Below are 19,921 nucleotides of genomic sequence, written 5' to 3' on the forward strand. Positions count from 1 at the left end.
AATCCTACCATGCACGCGCAAGGGTTCCCCAAAGGAACGTAGGGAGTCCCGGATAATCTTCCAAGTGAAACTTGGTCTAAATGGATATGAATTGATAGGCTTGTACCAGGTAACAATAATTCGTTTGTATTAAGTCGATATCTGGAACAAATATAAAATGGCGGACACCATGCCCGTTGTGTGTGGTTGCATAATCGCCAGGTATGGATGCCGGACAACAGTGATGTTCTGAGTATTAAGTATAGCGAATTTGTACTCAAATGCTCTAGAAAGACATCTGCAGTGTCGGTAGAGCATAACAGTGAAGCAGGGTGATTCAAATGTGTGGAAACACTTTACGAAAAATCCCCAGAATGCACTCATACTCAGTAAACGTGAGTTCAAATCGTCGGAAATGTAAGGATTAGCGTCAAGAACATGAAAGCCATTGCCAATTCATCAATAATATTCCCTCAAACTGATGCAATGTGATGTGCACGGTTGCATACCAATAAGGATGCGATAACTGAAGCCAAGTTACTTTACATATATATGATTGTTATTAGTAAGAAGATAAATAAGAAAATAATCAGGCAGTATATTATAAGGAAAGAACATTAATGATCATAACGAAGGATTAGGTATAGAATGCACGATACGTATGATATAGTAATGGGCGTGAATGATGTGGCGAGATGCATACACAGGACAACACGTGGGTGATATTAGTTAGACAAATGAGCTTATCTTTAGCCTAGAGGCTGCTCTATTCAATGATGAAAATGAATGAGTCCCATGTTAGTAAATAATGGTAATCACTGTGCTGGAAATGATGGGTGAATGAGAGGAAGATGTTCATGAATGACGTAATCGGCGATGATAAGTAAAGAGGGATCTAACGGTGGTAGATTATAGGAGCGAAAGTGGAGAATGATAGTAACGGTGAGGTGTTGGGTGAAGTGCTAAATAACGCATTGTATCCTGAAGTAAAGGATGTCGGTTTTCGAAACGTCTGGTGATATATGTTAGCCGAAGTTTTCCAAGAAAGTATTGTAAGGTCGGAAAGGTAATTTGGCGGAGTGTGCAATTAAAACAGTTATCGTGGAATATGAAAAGAACACGAGAAGCTGACTTCCAATACGAGGCCGAAACGTGTAAGTAGCCAGTAATGAAATTTAATGCATAAATGATATATTTACTCTTAAAACAATTCTAAGCGATATAGCCCAAGGCTTATCCTATGTCTGGCGTGTTATTTCAAATCATTTTGCTAATATGATAATCTTTGTAAGTCAAACAAAATATCTATTATTATTTTAAACTCTGTTAAACTAACCTTTGTGACACACAGAGTTTGACCCTGGTTTAGCAGATACACAGTAGTGACCAACAGATTCCCTTTTGTTGTATGTATACCTTATGTAAATAAACTATCATCATCATTATATATTTTCTCTCTTATTCCATTTTGCAATTGTTAAATAAGATTAACAAAAGGTTGTAAGAACTAATAGCGTTATATTAACAAAGGTTCACCAAGTAGTTTATAAAATAATATCGTCCTTATTTGTAATGGAATTGCAGGGGCTTATCGCCCAGCCTTGTTAGGAAGAAGAAGCATATACAGTTTATTGCATTGCAGATAGCATACCCTACAGGGAAATAAAATCATAGGTCACACTCTATCACTGTACTACCAAACCAAACTAGTAATATTCCAAGACAAGAACCATTGTCTTGTTCTAAAAATAACACTAGACTAGTAAGTGATAACACAATACGTGTACAGAAACCAATACATAGTCATTCAGGGTATAGCCAGCAAGTTTTTCTAGAGGGCCTTCATTTTTACAAACTAAAAACAAATCAAAAGTTTCTTTCAAGATTATGAAAGAATTAATAACACATAGATACATATGTATTTCAGAAGTACATATTATTATTATTATTATTATTATTATTGTTATTAATATTTAGTAGTAGTAGTAGTAGTAGTAGTAGTATAGTAGTAGTAGTAGAAGTAGTATATTTCATATATGCTACATTTCTGAGACTTGAGTATTGATAGTACGTGAAGTTTAAATCAAAGGTTATGTTACGGACGGCAAATGATGGCTTAACACCAAAAACATATTCTGGCCGGGACCGGAGGTTAGTCTGTTTTATGTTTATTAAACGTGTTTAATAATTACAGCAAATGAAATATGTTTATAATAGAATGTGAAAGAATACAGTTTTAAAAGAATTAAACTACGTCAACATGTTAAAATAATTAAAAGAACCTAATTAATCAGCCACTTTGTACTCTCGTTTGCTTAACTGGATGAACCGAGGCCTAAAGGAAAAAGAGTTTTCTGCCCAAATCTCATAAGCAGTGGGATATTTTAATATTATAGAAACTGACCCTCCTTTCGCTTAGAAGTGTAATTTTCAAGACGCTGAAACATATAGTATTTTATTACTTTTAGTTAAAAGTTCAAATGCCGAGTTTCACGCATCTAGCTTAAACAAATCCTTCCTTAATTTATTTACATATTTTCTGAGTAAGTAATGGGGAAATCGAACATAAAAAAATGTGCTCCCTTTGCTCTTTCCCTTTTATGTGTTCAATTTTTAATTTTCAATTTTCAGTTTTTTTTTTTTAATAGGAAAGCTTATATGCCAAGTTTTATTTTACTAGCTTTAGAAACTTGCGAGATACACTACCCTTTAAAAAAATCTTACCCCACCCTTTTTACGATACTTATTTCCAAAAATTCTTTCTTATGTACTGCTTTTATAAGAAAATTATATTTTATAACTAAAATTTATCGACTCTACTTGTAGTAGTTTGCCCAAAAATCACTCATCTTTACTCTTTTATATAAGAGTACAGAAGATAAATACAGTCAAACAAATGGACTTCCATGAACAGTTTCCGATTTCTTATAACTAACTTATTCGTACATTTCCCACAAGCTGTGGTTCTAAATTTACGCTCTGTCAAGGTCCAGGTTTCAAAAAGGAAGTAACTGGAAATACAATAATATTATGTATTTATGTACATGTGTAATATGTATAAATTTATTGTCTTATTGAAGCTTTCGTAATCTGAAAATAAACTTTTGATTTGCTTTTAATATATAAAAATCAAGCTCCCCTAGAAAAAATTGCAGGCTATACGCCTAAATGACTATGTAGTAATTTCTGCAAAAATGGCACAGGACCTAAAATTTAGGTCTAGTGCCTATATTTTTAGGACTTGTGCCGTTTAGAACTTATGAATGTCACCCAATGTATTGCATAATAAATGTTCTTTGTTCAATTTTAAATCTACTGCGTTCTTTATGTATACCGTTGGTATTTAATGTTCACTCGTGAAATGTCTAGTGAGCTTTTGTCTTAATTAAGTAAACTTTGGTGGATTTTTGTCTTACTCTTAATAAAATTCGCTCCACACAGTATATATTGAAATTCTGAATGTTTTCTTGCTTTCAGAAGTCTGGTAAAATATGCTTTTTAAACATTTTTCAATTTTTTATTTATTTATTTTTGTTTTAGGAATTTTTCTTGGGATTCTCGTATCTCCATTCGAAAGAAACGAATTTCTTAACTAATTATGTAATTAATTCTTAGAATGAAATAAGTTGTATTATGTAATTCACGTATAAGTGCAGAACAGATAGTGATAATAATAATCTTAGTAGTACAAATATAGCTGTTATTGTTGGAATTAGCTACGTTCGTGACATTATTGCCAACTAGTTGCTGCATCGTCGCAATTTCGTGGGGTGGTGGCGAATTTCAGAACTAAAGCAAGTGAATGAAAAAGGCACAAGACCTAAACGGCACAAGTCCTAAAAGGCAGAAGTCCTAAATGCCAGAAGTCCTAAAAATCATATCGCGGCACAAGTCCTAAACGGCAGAAATCCTAAAAATCATACCGTGCCACAAGTTCTAAACTGCAGAAGTACTAAAATTCAGGTCTAGTGCCTATATTTTTAGGAGTTCTGCCGTTTAGGACTTCTGGATGACACCCGACACATCATGCTGCCTCAGTGATGGTTTGGTGGGGAGTGAGCTACTCAAGCACAACCCAGCTGTATTTTTGCGAACAAGGTGTTAAAACATCTGCCAAGGTATACCAGGACACAGTGCTAACACCTATAGTGTAACCACTATCTGCTACCATGTTCCCTGGAGAAAGGTGGACCTTCCAACAGGATTCCGCTCCAGGCCACACAGCGAAACCAACTTAGGACTGGCTGGCGCGGAACGTCCCTCACTTCATTTCTACCACTGATTGGCCTTCTAGCAGCCCGGATCTTAACCCGTTGGACTACAAACTTTGGGCAGTACTTCAGGCAAAGGTCTGCCATAAACGGCATCCATCTGTCGACAGTCAGAAACAATCTTGGCCCGAGCAGTGAACAATTTTCCCATGGACAGTTTTGGGTAAGTTACATGTAAAAATGTAACGCGTTACAAGTTACTTTACTTTTTCCTAAAATGTAACGCGTTACTTGCCCCCAAAAAGTAACTGTTACTTTACTTCGAAAGTAACGCGTTACTTTTAGGTCTGAAACTTAGAATATGTGAACAAATGTTAACACTTCAATTTTCCGTACTACTATTACTATCGCTTTTATTATTATTATTATTATTATTATTATTATTATTATTATTATTATTATTATTATTATTATTATTATTATTGCCCTTTCTGAATTGCTTTATGTAAATGCAAGGACACATTTTTACTTGACAGCTATAAGTTATGAATATTTTCATATAAGGTAACATTGGCTAAAATGCCATACTGCGTTACTCGTAGGGATGGGCTAGGGTAACCAGACGTACTGATTTTCGCAGTACAGTACTGTTTTTCAAAGAGCTGTCCTGCGTGTTGCGAAGATGTCTAGGAAATCGAGAAATATCCTTCTTCTTTAAAATGTCCTGCGAAATGTCCAGAGTTAATTTATTTGCAATATCTTAATGTTTCATTCTTTATTCACAATATTTTGAATCAAACACACTCTTTTCCTGAATGATGAACCGCTGTGTTTTTTAACACTCCTCAGAAGACTAGGGATGGAGAACAATCAACAAACCATTTTTTACAATACATCGCTTTTACTGAGAAGGCCTTGTTGAGATATCGGTAAAGTAGGAAAGGTTTCTTATTGAACTTATGACAGTGATGCTAACCAAGTTAAATAGAAGTTCCTTTGTGCCGGTCTAAATTTTCTTTCATTTCTTAAAATAATACCACGCTTCGAAATTTATTATTATTATTATTATTATTATTATTATTATTATTATTATTTAGCCCAACACGAACTTTGACTGTACGTTCATAAAATAAACCAATTTGTTATTCATCAAAGCATTTGGAGTTGTGTTTAATTCCTTTAATAATTTTGTTCAGTGCTTCTTCTTAACAAAAATGTTCATTAACTTAAGGTTAACATTAATTGAAATAATGATATGCGTATTGCCGACGCAGTAAGATATCATATACAGTACTATTATACTTGTGTCCTACTTTTCGATTGTTAGAATGTGGTCATCCGACGATGGGCACGAGTGAGTACGAGCGAGTATTCTTTGAAACTCGATTCGACTAAAAACAGACATCTTTGAACGCGATTCGAAAAATTTCCTCCAACTCGACTCGAATTCGGGTCGAGTCGAACCAAATCTGGTTTGTAGTTTCGAGTATTCTCTTCAAGTATCTTGCATAGACAATATAGGTTATCAATGATACTAGTACTACTACTAGTACAACTTTTATTATTATTATTAATAATAATAAATAATAATTATAATTATAATTATAACAACACTGTGTTTAAACATGAAAGAAACGCGGTCTGTGTTTGAATACTAAAAAACTAGTTGATTGCTAACCTCGGTAGTCGTGAATTCTAGGAGTCAAGGATATTGTTCACGAGCTTGTGAATTTGGGTTGAGGGTTTAGGTTGAGTATTCGGGCTCGAGCCAAACATTGTTAAAAGTTATAGGGCACTGGCCAAATATCTTCAAAACTGTTCGGCCCGGGTTTACAATTGTAAACAACTTGAGCAGCTGGGCTCACAGCTCACTCACTATGGACCCGAACCGAGAAGTGAGCCGAGCCAACAGCTCACCGAACCGTGTCAGCAAGAGCCTTCGGCCCAGATGAGCCGAACCGAGCAGATGGTTCATCCAACCAAGCCAGCTCGAGCCGATGGTTCACCCCGAGCGAGCCGGCTCGAGCCATCGGCTCAGTTATTACTTCCCAACTGAGCTTCTTATTAAAAAAGTCTCTTGTGGTCTCGATATCGAGACGAGAAGACATGCGAGCATGTTTCCTCTAGTGAGCAACATTAAAAGTATTCCATATTACTACTTAGCTTACATTTCTCATGGCTTTCGCTTTCTAGTGGAATCAGGCCATGATTTCAAAACGAGTTAAAACGTAATAATAATAATAATAATAAAAATAATAATAATAATAATAATAATAATAATAATAATAATAATAATAATAAATATAAGTATTCCATACATATAGAAATGCTTTTGACCAAGCACACAAGAAATTATATTTTGTCCATTTAGCACTATCATTCTTTTGTCACTCACAATTATTAATATTCATATAGTAAATATCTTATAATTCTTATATTTTAAAATCAATTGACAGGTCTCTGATTGCTTTTATGAGAAATAAATATTTGGTTTTATAGATACTACGCAGTGGGGATGATCGTGCGTTGTTTCGGTCCTATGCCGTTTCGGTCCTGCGCCGTGTCGATCCTGTGCCGTGTCGATCCTGTGCCGTGTCGATCCTGTGCCGTTTCGTTCCTATGCCGTGTCGATCCTGTGCCGTTTCGGTCCTATGCCGTGTCGATCCTGTGCCGTGTCGATCCTATGCCGTGTCGGCTCTATGCCGTTTCGATCGTACGTATTCTATGCATATAACTTGCACAGGCATAGAATCGACAGGAGTTTATAATTTGTAAGAGCAAAGATTAAACAGATAATAAAAATATTATTTTTTTAGGCACATGATTAAAAGTTAAATTATTTCAGAGCAGCGGCGTGAGAGCAAAACGGCACAGGATCGACACGGCATAGGACCGAAACGGCACAGGATCGACACGGCACAGAACCGAAACAGGTTTCTGAGCTGAATTGTCGGTCGTATGCCGTGTCGATCCTGTGCCGTGTCGATCCTGTGCCGCATCCCCTATAATTTAACTTCTATTGATTTTCAATAAATGTTAGTAATCACGTATTTCTCGTAGGAAGTAATATTGAAGATTTTGTTGCCGTGCAAAAAAAAAAAAAAAAAAAAAAAGTAAAGAAATATCAGGAAATACTTTTAGTGATCAGAGATTACTGAGTTTATTAGGGTATTTGTGATATTGTATTTAAATGTGTTTTCCTTTGTATCTGCGACCTGAATTATACGCGAATAAATCTTGTTTTTTGTTGCATCACGGAAAATAACATGTCAGTGGTAAAGTCTTTGGCATACTCATTTTATTTTGCCGCGTAGACTGTATCAATTATCAACGGAGGACCATGTGATTTGTCTCACGTTAAGCTGAAGATCCACGTCTCATATAGCATTGCTGTCAAAGGGACACTAACTCAAATAAAATTCATTAATTTTATTCTTCTTGTCAGGACCAGTACTTTGTTCACTTTTTTTTTATTTTACTCAAGAATGCAGGTTTTGAGTATTCAAATATAGATTAATTGGGATTTTCTGGTATCCCCTTGAATTTCTAAATAAGAATCGTTCCAGATATATATACTGCACATGCAAGACAGAGTACAATACCTTTTCCACATAATGAAGCACAGTTTCGAGTTGAATTGTTATTGAATGAAACCCCTCCGTCAAACCATTTTCAATTAAAATTCGTGACTCAAGAATGGCATTATAAAACAGATTTTTTTATCACTATAACTGTGATTAAGTGTTTGATACGTAAGCCGCAGGCTTCATATCTTTTCAGTTTCTTCGTCGATAATATATATTTTTGTATGGATGGTTAGATGAACATTTTAATTTGGCATATTAACGACGTCACATGTTTTTTATATACTGTTTTTTGCTAATGGGCTTTTAAATAAAAAAAATCTTGAGTATACATGACAAAACATAAAAATATTTATCCCTTTAATGGGCAAACATTGACAACATTACCATTAACATATTTAGTTTGCTTTTATGGTTGAACCATGTCTTCCTGATCGTAATTTCGTAATTTTTGTACTTTGGTTACAAAATACAGAATGTTTATTCCAAAGCAACATTGCCATAAAATAGGTCTTATGTGTAGCTACTGAGCAGCATTTCACTATTATGGTAAAATATCATAAGAATACTCTCAGTAATTACCAAAAGTTTCGTGGAAATATTTTCCTGCGGAGAAACCACAAATAAAAATGTGACTGTCCTCTGTTGACGAAGATTAAATGTATCTAAAGAAGCGACCCACAAATCATGTATATGATTATTGTATGAAAGCAGTAATGCCAATTAAATTATCACTGAAGTTATCATTCGTGCGGATAGCGAAATAGAATGCGATGTTGCTTGAGAGCAACACTGTCCATTAAATATTAACACATAAAATAAACTATCATTCGAAATAATTTCCCAGCGTATAGCTTTCAGAACGAAAATGAAACTTCAGCATCTTACGGTTCAATTCATATTACTTAGTAAGATAATTTCATTTTTGATCATTTCCTAAAAGAAATAGACTTCAATATATATGATTTTTAGTTGTATGTGTATATATAGTATTTTGTATATAAATATACAATATTAGAATATTTACGGAACGTTTTATGTTAATATTTTCAGAATTGTGATCTCGTTTTCGTCGTTGAATTCTTCAGGATCGAATGCGAGGTAAAATTAAGTCTAAATTGAATGTTACCATGGATACTGCCTTTTTGTAAGATGTGATCGTTGTTACAATGAAACCAAATGACGATTATACGGACAGTAAACTTCGAATGTTGGATGTTCTAATGTAATTACTGTCGGTGGCAGTTATTTTATGCAAATTATTGTTGTCTAACAAGTCCTGTATCAAATTTGACTTTTAAACTTATTATAGAAAATAGTAATAATTACCATGAAATTTCCACAACCAATTCAATGTTAACATTTAAGATCAGCGTGGAAGATAGAGTGCAAAATAAAACAGAGGATGTAAGCCTGATAACACATCGTTACATAATTTTCATTTGATTAATAAAGATACAACAAAATGAATACCTTAGAAACAGTAAGTAAAAATATACCACGTCCATGTGAAAAGTTATGTAATCGGATTGCTGGTATCAGCCATAATATTGAGAACAAGTCGACGAAAGTTCTCGGTGTAAATACTATCCCATTGAAAGATGATTGGAAAATGCGCTCACAAGCAGTATGTATTCTCGATCGTTTATCAGTATATGACTTACTGGGTGGTACTAAACGTGTTCGCTATTCAAAAAACAATCTTACGTCCTCTGTGGAAGAAAATCTGGTTGATCAGACAACTGACATGTCAAGTAATATTAAGCATGTGTTTAACGTTGTTTCCAATGAAACGGTTAAATTAAAAGAAGATAGCATAGTACATTCAAACGCAGTGTCTACAGTCAATCGTTCACCATCTACAAATTTATTCAAGTATACTAAACGTCCTTCCTACACATTAGAAAATAAAACATCGGCCTCGAAAGGAAATCTGTTTATTGAGACGAACGGCGTGACAGATGATTCTAAGGATGCTCTTGAAATTGCCTCGAGGCAAACAATTTTATTGGAAGAAGATAAATACTTACATTTGGAACGAATGTCTACTGTTCATAGCATATCAATTTCTGATTTACATAATTATATTAAATGTGCTCCTTACGCAGAAAACAATGATTCAGTATCTTTGATAGCTCATTTATCGAATCAAGAAAGTTCCGTGAAAAATGATACTACAGATGTCCTTAAAAATCTTTCATCAGATAAAACAATTCCCATAGAACAATGCAAATTACGTTCTAATGGAGTGTCTACTATCGATCACTTTGAAATTAGAGATTCTCACAATTATAAATGTGCTCCATACACAAGAAACAATGACATGGCTTATTCGAAAAATCAATTATCTAATCAGACATCCGGTGTGACAAGTGATACTAAGGATGTTTTTGAAATTCTTTCGAGTCAAACAATTCTGTTAGAAGCAGACAAAGAACTTCAGTCAAAAGAAATCTGTACTGGCGATCGTTTATCTATTTCTGATTTATACTATCATACTAAATGCTCTCCCAAAACAGAATACAATGGTACAACGTGTTTGGCAGATAATTTACGTAATCAGACAACTTGCGTGACAAGCGATGCTAAGCATGAATTTAAAGATGTATCAAATGCAACAATTTTGTTAGGAGATAATAAAGTACATTCGAAACGAATGAGTACTGGAAGTCATTTTGGTATTACAGATTTACACAGTTCTACTAAATGCGCTATGCATGCAGGAAACAGAGATCTGTCTTGTGCGGATGAAGATTTCTGTAACCAAATAAGTAGTGCGAGAAACGACACTAAGGATATGTCTGAAATCGCTTTGAATAATTCAATTGCATTAGAAGGAGGTAAGAAATCACGTTCAAGACAAATAAATATTGTAGGTTCTTTACCTAAATATGATTTGCATAATAATATTAACTGCGCTACGTACACCCAAGACAGTATGTCGTGTTCAGAAGATGATTTATGTAATGAAGCATGTTACGAGAGAAGTAATACTAAAGATGTTTTGCAAATATTTTCGAATAAAGCAGTCGCACTAAAAGAAGACAGTATACTTCAATCAAAAGAAGGTTTGATGGATTCAGGTTTACAAAATTGTCGTAAAAACACATACATCAATGTAAATATGTTGGAAGCAGAAAAAGAAGTTGACATAATAAATAGTACACAGAACATAATAGATGTGGCATGCGCTAATGCAATATCATTGACAAAGGATAGAAAATTACGAGCCAGAGCAATATGTTTGCTCGAACGTATATCGTCATCTCATATAGAGTCTATTGCTAAACGTTCTTACACCAAGGGAAAGCATTTCCAAAAAATATCCGGAGATGGCGTATGTATTACACACGACTCAGCAGAAGAGAAGACTGACGTTGATAGTGATGCAGACAACGGAGGTAGCACATTCGAAAGTGAGGCTCAAGATTTGTACGAAACAAGGTATGTATGAGAATTTTCATCTAATAACATATAATAAAAGTGTGAAATTCTTAATTATATTTTCTGCTTATTGTGTGCTACAAATATTCGATAGGTAGTCTTCATATTGAGGATTAACTTCATGAAATATCTCTTTAGTGAATGAAGGAAAACTGCTAAATGATGTTTATGTGTATAATTCTCTTAACTTGCCATGCGTTTCTCCGCTTATGTCTCTCCATAATCTCCTTATATTTAGATGTCATATTTCAGCACTTACATCATACCAAATATGATCCATTGCCTTGAGAGAGAATTCTAACCCATATGCACCTGTATTCATATTTCCAATGAAAACGAGACTATAACAATGTTAGGTAACTTAATTCGTAATCTTGAATTGCTATTCATACTTCTCTACATTCAAATTTTCCTGACAATCTTCATTGAGTTTCTCTGCTCAGTGTTTTCCAAATATTACAACACATGTACCTTCACGATCTAACGGACTCGTATAAGCTATCAACAAACAACTTTGTCATATTGTTCATGTAGTTGCTTTGAGTCATTATACAATATTTCATTTGCAAAATCCGTTTGGAGAAACATAGATCCAAAAATATATAAATGTACTCTTGCATTCCGTTTTTCTAGTACTTGTTGTTATTGTTTTGTACTACATATGTCTATAGCGTTGGCAGTTGCGCTGTCACCTTTGCAAATGAAGAAATAATGAGAATTGCTGCTGAAGTGCTTTTATCTATCCCAGTATATCTACATGGAGGTCAGATTCGACTTAGTGCACGAACTACATAACCTCCATGATTAAGGAAACTAAAACCACAATCTAACAATTAGTTCCGTATCATTATCCTAAAACACATTTTGATAAAAGGAAATTCAACAGCTCGGAGATTCGGAAAACCTTAGTATGTTAATTAGGACATGAAACTGAGACTATTGCAAAAAGTTTCATCTCTCCCCTTTTTTTTTTCAATTCATTGCATGAAGGTCCCGGACTAAATGACTAATAGAGTATGTTTGGAACTGATGATAAATTTTTCAGCTGTAGGTGCCCTTTTTTTCTATATTTTGCGGGTATATAATTCGTGATTCAATATGTAGATACAAATATACATAGACCACTATATTCACTACACTAAAGGATATAGAAACAGATGAGACTTCAGTAGAATGTCAGATTTCTAACTTTATTCTAGTAAATTGTACACTTGCATTCATTAAGTTCATAATTTCGCGGGTGACAGTAATAGAATACTTATGTTTGGTGACAGACCTCTCTGGTTCGATCAAGACCTCCTCGTCTCCCTGTGGAACCTTAGTAATTTTCGGTCTTTTGCTAACTCTCCAAATTTAAATTTTGATGTCCTTTCTATTAACTCTGACCACAAAATTGTCAGGGTTCTTTCCAATTCTACATTCTACACTAGTATTATTATTAATCGTCGATGATTGTAAGATATTAAAGTAGATATCCCGGCGTATAGATGGCCGAGTCAGCAAAAAATTATCTCTTTTTCCTAGAAATCGATATCATTTCCTGGAATTGGGAGGCAAGTTTCGACAAGCCTTTGGTTGCTATGTTCATAGCCTTTTATGGGTAGTACAGAAGCGCGTGGAAAAATTTTGGTTTATTTGAACCTCCGTCACCCCTATTCCTCCTGGAAAGCCAAAGAGCGTAAGCGATTTAACCCCTTGGACCTATTCCCACGAGATGATCAAATGATCAAAGCTTCTCACGAAATTGACTTAGTTGCTAAGGTAAATATTGTATTTCACAATTTTTTTAAAGACTTGAGACAAGAAACCATATATGAGTCTCATAACGAAACACATACCTATACACTCCTCCCCCCCCCCAGACCTCCTGCGATTGGATTCCAAGGATTGAGCATATTCTAATAACGGAAACTTCTCATAGCATATCATATTGTTTAAAACATAGGGTGTGAAATGTGTTTTATGAATATTCACATGATGATGTCTGCTATGACAAGTAAATCGATATCACTTCCTGTTTAGTTGTTATGTTCATAGCCTTTGAGAACATCCTGTTGCTAGAAACAAGATGAAACATGCCTTTTAGAGTTACCATCAACTATAGGTTCATGAAAAAAACTTGACTTTTCTAGTCGTCTTGTATTGGTAAGCTAATTTGAATTCCCAAGCCCCGCCCCCCTTCCGCAAAGACTCTTGAACGGCTACCGGATCTTCATCAGAGTCGTTTCAGCTATCACGATTGAAGCCTGCCAATTGATTGTGTTTTCAGCTTAAAGCTGTAGTGTGTGTTTTGTGCTTTAAGTTATTACGATTAAATCCTATCAATTGATTGTGTTTTCAACCTAAAACTGAAGTGTGTGTGTTTTGTGATACCGATCGTTCTTATTAAAATAGGTAAGTAAAATATATATATGTTCTTTCTTCATTTAGTTATAAAGGCAGTTGAAAGAACAAGTGTATTTATTCATAGTTCCGTTCATGTTCTAACATAAAAAAAAACACAGACACATATGTAAATGTCTGTTTTGCTAGTCTCTTTCTTTCTCTGTTAGCACATTGAACTTCATCTTAAAATGGTTTAGTTTCAAGAGCAACAGATAAGATGCCATTGTCAAATGTTTTGATGATTCGTATTGCAACGAGATAATACTGGCCTATTTAAAAACACACATATATAAGTGAGCTTGTATGATACTTCTGTTCGCTGATTTCTAAGAAAATGATAAGATGGAATTCTTGAATGTTTTCTGGCTCGCATTGCAATTATATATATCAGCTGACGCAAGTCTTGGTGCTTTAATTTTGATAATATGATGCATACCTGTCTGTCTTTCTGTTTGTAAATGAAATCTTTAACAATGAAGAGTTTTACGTCCAATAATAAAGCCAACAAGGTCTGTTTGTCTTTCTGTGTGTAAATGAAATCTTTGAACATTGAAATGAAATCTTTGAGTTTTACGTCCTACGATTATGCCAACAAGGTTAATGGGAAATCTTTAAGTTTTACGTTCCCCGGTTGGAAATCTTTAAGTTTTACGTCCCACAGTTATGTCGGCTATGCTAATGGAGGCGGTGGTGATGAGTTGATTTTAGTTTAGCGTCCCTTTTAGCAGCGAGGCTATATGAGACGTGGACCTACTGATTAACGTGGAATCCGAATCACATGAGCTCCCGGCGGGACGATGGTGATGAAAAATGAATGAAATGTTGGAAAGGAGATAGTTGGATTAAATTCACGTACATGGTGTTTGTCCACCACAAAGTTCATTCTGATTGGAATAGGATTTTGAACCTACGACCTTTCATGTATACGGTGTTTGTGCACCACAAAGTTCACTTGATGGGGACAGGATATTGAACCTGGGACCCCATACACCAGAGGTGAACGCTCTACCAGCGAATCACCGTCACCCCCAAACCCCTCGAGCTAAGATCTAACGAGAGAAACAATGAAATGAAATCTCAGTTTTACGTCCCACTCTTATGATGAATAGGCTTATGGGAAATCTAAGTTTTACGTCTTACAGTTATGTCGGCTATGCTATTGCAGACGGTGATGATGAGTTGTTGAGTTGAGTTGATTTTAGTTTAGCGTCCCTTTCAGCAGCGAGGCTATATGAGACGTGGACCTACTGATTAATGTGGAATCCGAATCACATGAGCTCCCGCCGGGACGGTGGTGATGAGAAATGAATGAAATGTTGGAAAGGAAAGAGTTGGATTAAATTCACGTACACGGTGTTTGTCCACCACAAATTCATTCTGATTGGAACAGGATTTTGAACCTACGACCTTTCATGTATACGGTGTTTGTCCACCACAAAGTTCACTTGATGAGAACAGGATATTGAACCTGTGACCCCATACACCAGAGGTGAAGGCTCTACCAGTGAACCACCGTCACCCCCAAATCCCCCGAGCTAAGATCTAACGAGAGAAACAATGAAATGAAATCTGAATTTTACGTCCCACTCTTATGACGATTAGGAATAATAATAATACTCTGAACTCAATAACACATCATCTAAGGGGGTTGATGTTGGGGGTCTTCAGGGGTGATATCGAGACATGTAAAAATAATTTTAAATGATCAATAGTAGTGTCAAATACATAGTTTTCGGCGTTGCTGTATTCAATGATGATACTATGAACTCAATAACACATCATCTAAGGGGTTAAAGTTGTGGGGGAGGAGGGGGTCTCCAGGGATGATATCGAGACACGTAAAAATAATTTAAAATGAACGATACTAGTGTCAAATACATAGTTTTCGGGGTCGCTGTGTTCAATGATGATACTCTGAACTTAATAACACATCATCTAAGGGGGTTGATCTTGGGGGTCTTCAGGGGTGATATCGAGACATGTAAAAATAATTTAAAATGATCAATAGTAGTGTCAAATACATAGTTTTCGGCGTTGCTATGTTCAATGATGATACTCTGAACTGAATAACACATCATCTAAGGGGTAAAAGTTGTGGAGGAGGAGGGGGTCTTCAGGGGTGATATCGAGACATGTAAAAATAATTTAAAATAATCAATAGTAGTGTCAAATACATAGTTTTCGGGGTCGCTGTGTTCAATGATGATACCCTGAACTCAATAACACATCATCTAAGGGCGTTAAAGTTGGGGGCGTTTGCAGGGTTGATATCGAGACACGTAAAAATAATTTAAAATGTACCATACTAGTGTCAAATACATAGTTTTCGGGGTCGCTGTGTTCAATGATGATACTCTGAACTCAATAACACATCATCTAAGAGGGTTAAAGTTGGGGGGTCCCCAGGGAAATAAGTATAAAATTCACGTACAGTTCGTTTATACATTAGATAATACACTTGAAGCAAACTGTGAACATACATTTGTTTCACTCCCGTGGAATACGAAAAAAGTTACAATTCATTTTAACTACTTAAAAGGTATGCTATTTTTCCCCTTGAAACTTCTGGTATTTCCGTATAACGAATTGAAATTTATGTGCATATATACTGTTTATATTTATTTGGAATATGCTTATAAGTAACCAGTTCATTTCTTTTTTTATTTTAGGTTGCATACAAATAAAGATAAGTGTAATCCTTTTCCCTATTCCTGTTGATATTATTATTATTCCTTTTTAATTACTTATATATCACATTTTTACTTATTCGTATATTCTTTTAAACGCTTATATATCCTTTCAAAATATTTATATACATATATATTCCATTTAAATAAGATTTATATATCCTATTACATATACTATTATATATCATATTCATATACTATTACATATACCATTTACATATATTGCATTACGTATATACATTTGAGGAAGAAAAATGGCAAAAGAGAGTACGCAAGATTTACTGAAGAAGATTACGGTCTTCATTAATGACATTGAAGAAGAAGAAGAGGTAGTGGCCGTAAATAACGAAACGCAAGTTCTTTTAAGTGAAATAAATGCCATAATGGGGATAGAAGAAGAAGAAGAAGAAGAAGAAGAAGAAATGCAAGAAGAAGAAGAAGAAGAAGAAGAAGACGTAAAAGAAGAAATGGAAATAGATCATCATGAAAAAATGCAAGAAGAAGAAGACGGAGGAGAACAAATGAAAATAGAAGAAAGAATAGAAGAAGCAGCAACAAAAGAAGAAAGAGAAACTATTGAAATTGAAATTCCAGTAGAAAAAGAAGAATATGATGAAGAAGAACTATTACAAATATTGAACAGTGCTAGCAATAGATCGATAACAGAAGAAAAAGAAGAGGAAGCATCAGGCCGTATTAAAGAAATTATAAAGTGGTTACAAGAAGGAACAGAAGAAGACGTCGAAGAAAGGAGAAATGAAGAAGAGCTGCTAAATCTCACGTTTTTCCAAATAATAGGAGAGGATTACAATAAGGAAGAGATGAAGATAGAAGTAGAAGATGAAAAGTTTTACAAGAATGAACTAGAAAATTGGATTAACAATTTGTTTCCCGATCCCAGAAAAGAAGAAGAAGAAGTAATATATCCCTCAATTATGGAAATATTAGCAGAGGCTAGTACAGAACACGAAGAAATGGAAGTCGATTTAGACGACATAGAAAAAAGAATGGACGAATTGCTAGCCGTATTTCAAGCACAACGAAATTCAAATATACAAGTAGGATTCGGAAATAACAACCGTAATGATGGACACAATAGATTTCATATAATAGAAGAACGAAGAAGACAATACAGAAGATACAATATAGAGGGTAGAATGCTACGATTCCGTCTAGCCCCCGTGCGTGCAGATGAAAACCCTTTTACGGCAATTGAAGCAAGTCTACGGGCACTAATAGATTATTTGCTACGTAATGTGGACCAGCATGATTACGTAGGAATAACAATTACAAATGAGAGAGAAGGACATCGCCCTTTTTGGTTATCGTTCAAAGAAGCAAGAAATCTCAGCAGAAGTTCTATGGACAAGTTATGAGAAAGTACTGCAAAGTAATGCGGCTTTTCTTATAAATGAAGATTGCATCGTGAATTTTCATCATGTACGCATGCCTAGAGGACAAGGTCCTTTGAAACAATATGTTATGAATACTGAAGAATATGTAAAGGCAAAACGTGGTATTATTACAATTAAGAATAAAGGCACAAGATGTTTAGCACATGCAATCGTAGTTGCCATAGGAATGAAAGAATACAAGGGAAGAAATCAAACTGAATACATTAGATATGTAAAAAATCAAAGTAAATATATCATAGAAAAAAAAGCAGAAAAACTGTGTGAAGCTGCCGATGTAGATCTTAGTCATGGTGGTGGAATTCCTGAAATTCGTAAATTTCAGGAATATTTAAAGGATTATAAAAACACAGTGTATAGGGGAATTTCAGGAAGTGATGTTATGTTTGAAGCACCACCAAGTGATAACGAGAGAACTGCTTTAAATTTACTCTTCATAAATAACCACTACAACGTCATTGAAAGCTTGACAGCATGTTTTAGCTGTAATTTTTATTGCGAAAGCTGTCATAAGAAATATGAAAAAAAGCATGAACATTTGAAACATTGTACAGCTGTATGTTTTCGTTGCCATCAGAAGCCACAATGTGACTTTAAAGAAACCCATATTACATGCAATGATTGTAATCGAGAATTTTATGGCCAGTCATGCTATGACTATCACAAGTCAGCGCCGTATCAAAATGGAAAGCCTTTATGTTCCATTGTGAAATGTTGGCCCAGTGTTTGAAAATTTATGTAGTGAAAGAAAAACGTTCTCACGTATGTGGAGAAACTTATTGCAACATTTGCTATGATATAGTACCATCCGATCATGAATGTTACATGAAAGTGAATGAAAGAAGAAAATCGAAAAAAGCCAATGAAAAAATCATCATGGAGAAGAAGGCTATGATTCTGTTTTATGATATTGAATGCACACAAGATACGAAAATAGAAGACGAGGACGCAAACATATATGAACACATACCTAATATCTTGGTTAGTCAACATGTATGTTACCAATGTTGTGAAGATAACAACATCAAGAATGATTGTGTCATTTGTGGAAAGCGAGAAAATATTTTTGACGGAGAAAATGTAATAGAAGATTTTCTAAAACATCTTCAACAACGTCGACCAAACATTAAATCAGTAACCTGTGTTACCCATAATTCAAAGGGATATGACGCACATTTCATCATTAAGACCATGGTTGAGAAGATGAATTGGACTCCAGAAGTAATCATGAATGGAGCAAAAATTCTCTCTCTTAAAATAGGAAACGTAACATTCATCGATGTGTCGCGACCCCGGAAACACAAATCCACGTCATATATTTTACGACAAACTAAAGCATCACCAACAGCATCATCGCCAAGGGAAAAAATACCTCTGAAATTGTTTCCAGAAGACGACGAAGAAGAAGAAGAAGAAAAAGTAATATCTCCTATAAAGAAAAGGAAACGTGCCTGTAAACGTCCAATATGGTCAAGGTGGAAACCGTAAACAAACAGTTAAGCAAGATTTATTACAACCCTTCACATCCTGCCTCGTTTTCAACTGTTAAAAAATTGTGGATAACTACAAAGAAGAAAATTCCTATACATTGTATAAGAAGATGGTTACTGCAACAAACAACATATACGTTGCACAAACCTGTACGTCGTCGTTTTAAAAGAGATTTCTATGTAGTGAATAACATTGATGATGAGTGGGAAAGTGATATTAATGATCTTCAATCTCTTCATAAGTTTAATGATGGATATCGTTATATTCTTACAGTGATAGATGTGTTCAGTCGATATGCATGGGCTGTGCCATTAAAATCTAAAAGTACAAATGATGTCTTAAAAGCATTGAAACTTGTGTTCAAAGACAGAAAACCAATTACATTCCGAACAGATAAAGAAAATGAGTTTACTAATAAAACAATACAGAAGTACTTAGTGGACAACAAAATAAAACATATTACAACTAAAATCCTGATATAAAAGCTAGTATTGTAGAACGTTTTAACAGAACTTTAAAAGAAAAAATGTGGAAGTATTTTCCAAAGTATCAAACGTATAATTATTTAAATGTATTACCTCTTCTTGTGAAATCATACAATGAAGGTTATCATTCAAGCATAAAGATGCCACCTGCAAATGTTTCTCAAAATAACCTATTACAAGTATGGCATAATCAATATAATAAAATAAAGAAGAAGAAGAAGAAGAATCCAAATTTCTCAAAAC

At 34.7% G+C, this 19,921-nt stretch overlaps 1 protein-coding gene across 1 annotated transcript in view; it reads left to right on the forward strand.

The window, feature by feature from the left end:
• Positions 1 to 19,921, forward strand: part of LOC145671395 (uncharacterized) — a 51,943-nt gene that overhangs the window by 19,852 nt on the left and 12,170 nt on the right. Inside the window, exon 2 of the mRNA XM_081740515.1 lies at positions 8,828 to 11,218. Within this exon, the coding sequence (XP_081596641.1) occupies positions 9,240 to 11,218 (1,979 nt within the window). The 5' untranslated portion in view covers positions 8,828 to 9,239. The remainder of the gene's footprint in view (positions 1 to 8,827; positions 11,219 to 19,921) is intronic.

The sequence above is a fragment of the Thermobia domestica genome, chromosome 15 (genome assembly GCF_964235325.1).
Source record: "Thermobia domestica chromosome 15, izTheDome1.hap1.1, whole genome shotgun sequence".
Lineage (NCBI taxonomy): Eukaryota > Metazoa > Arthropoda > Insecta > Zygentoma > Lepismatidae > Thermobia > Thermobia domestica.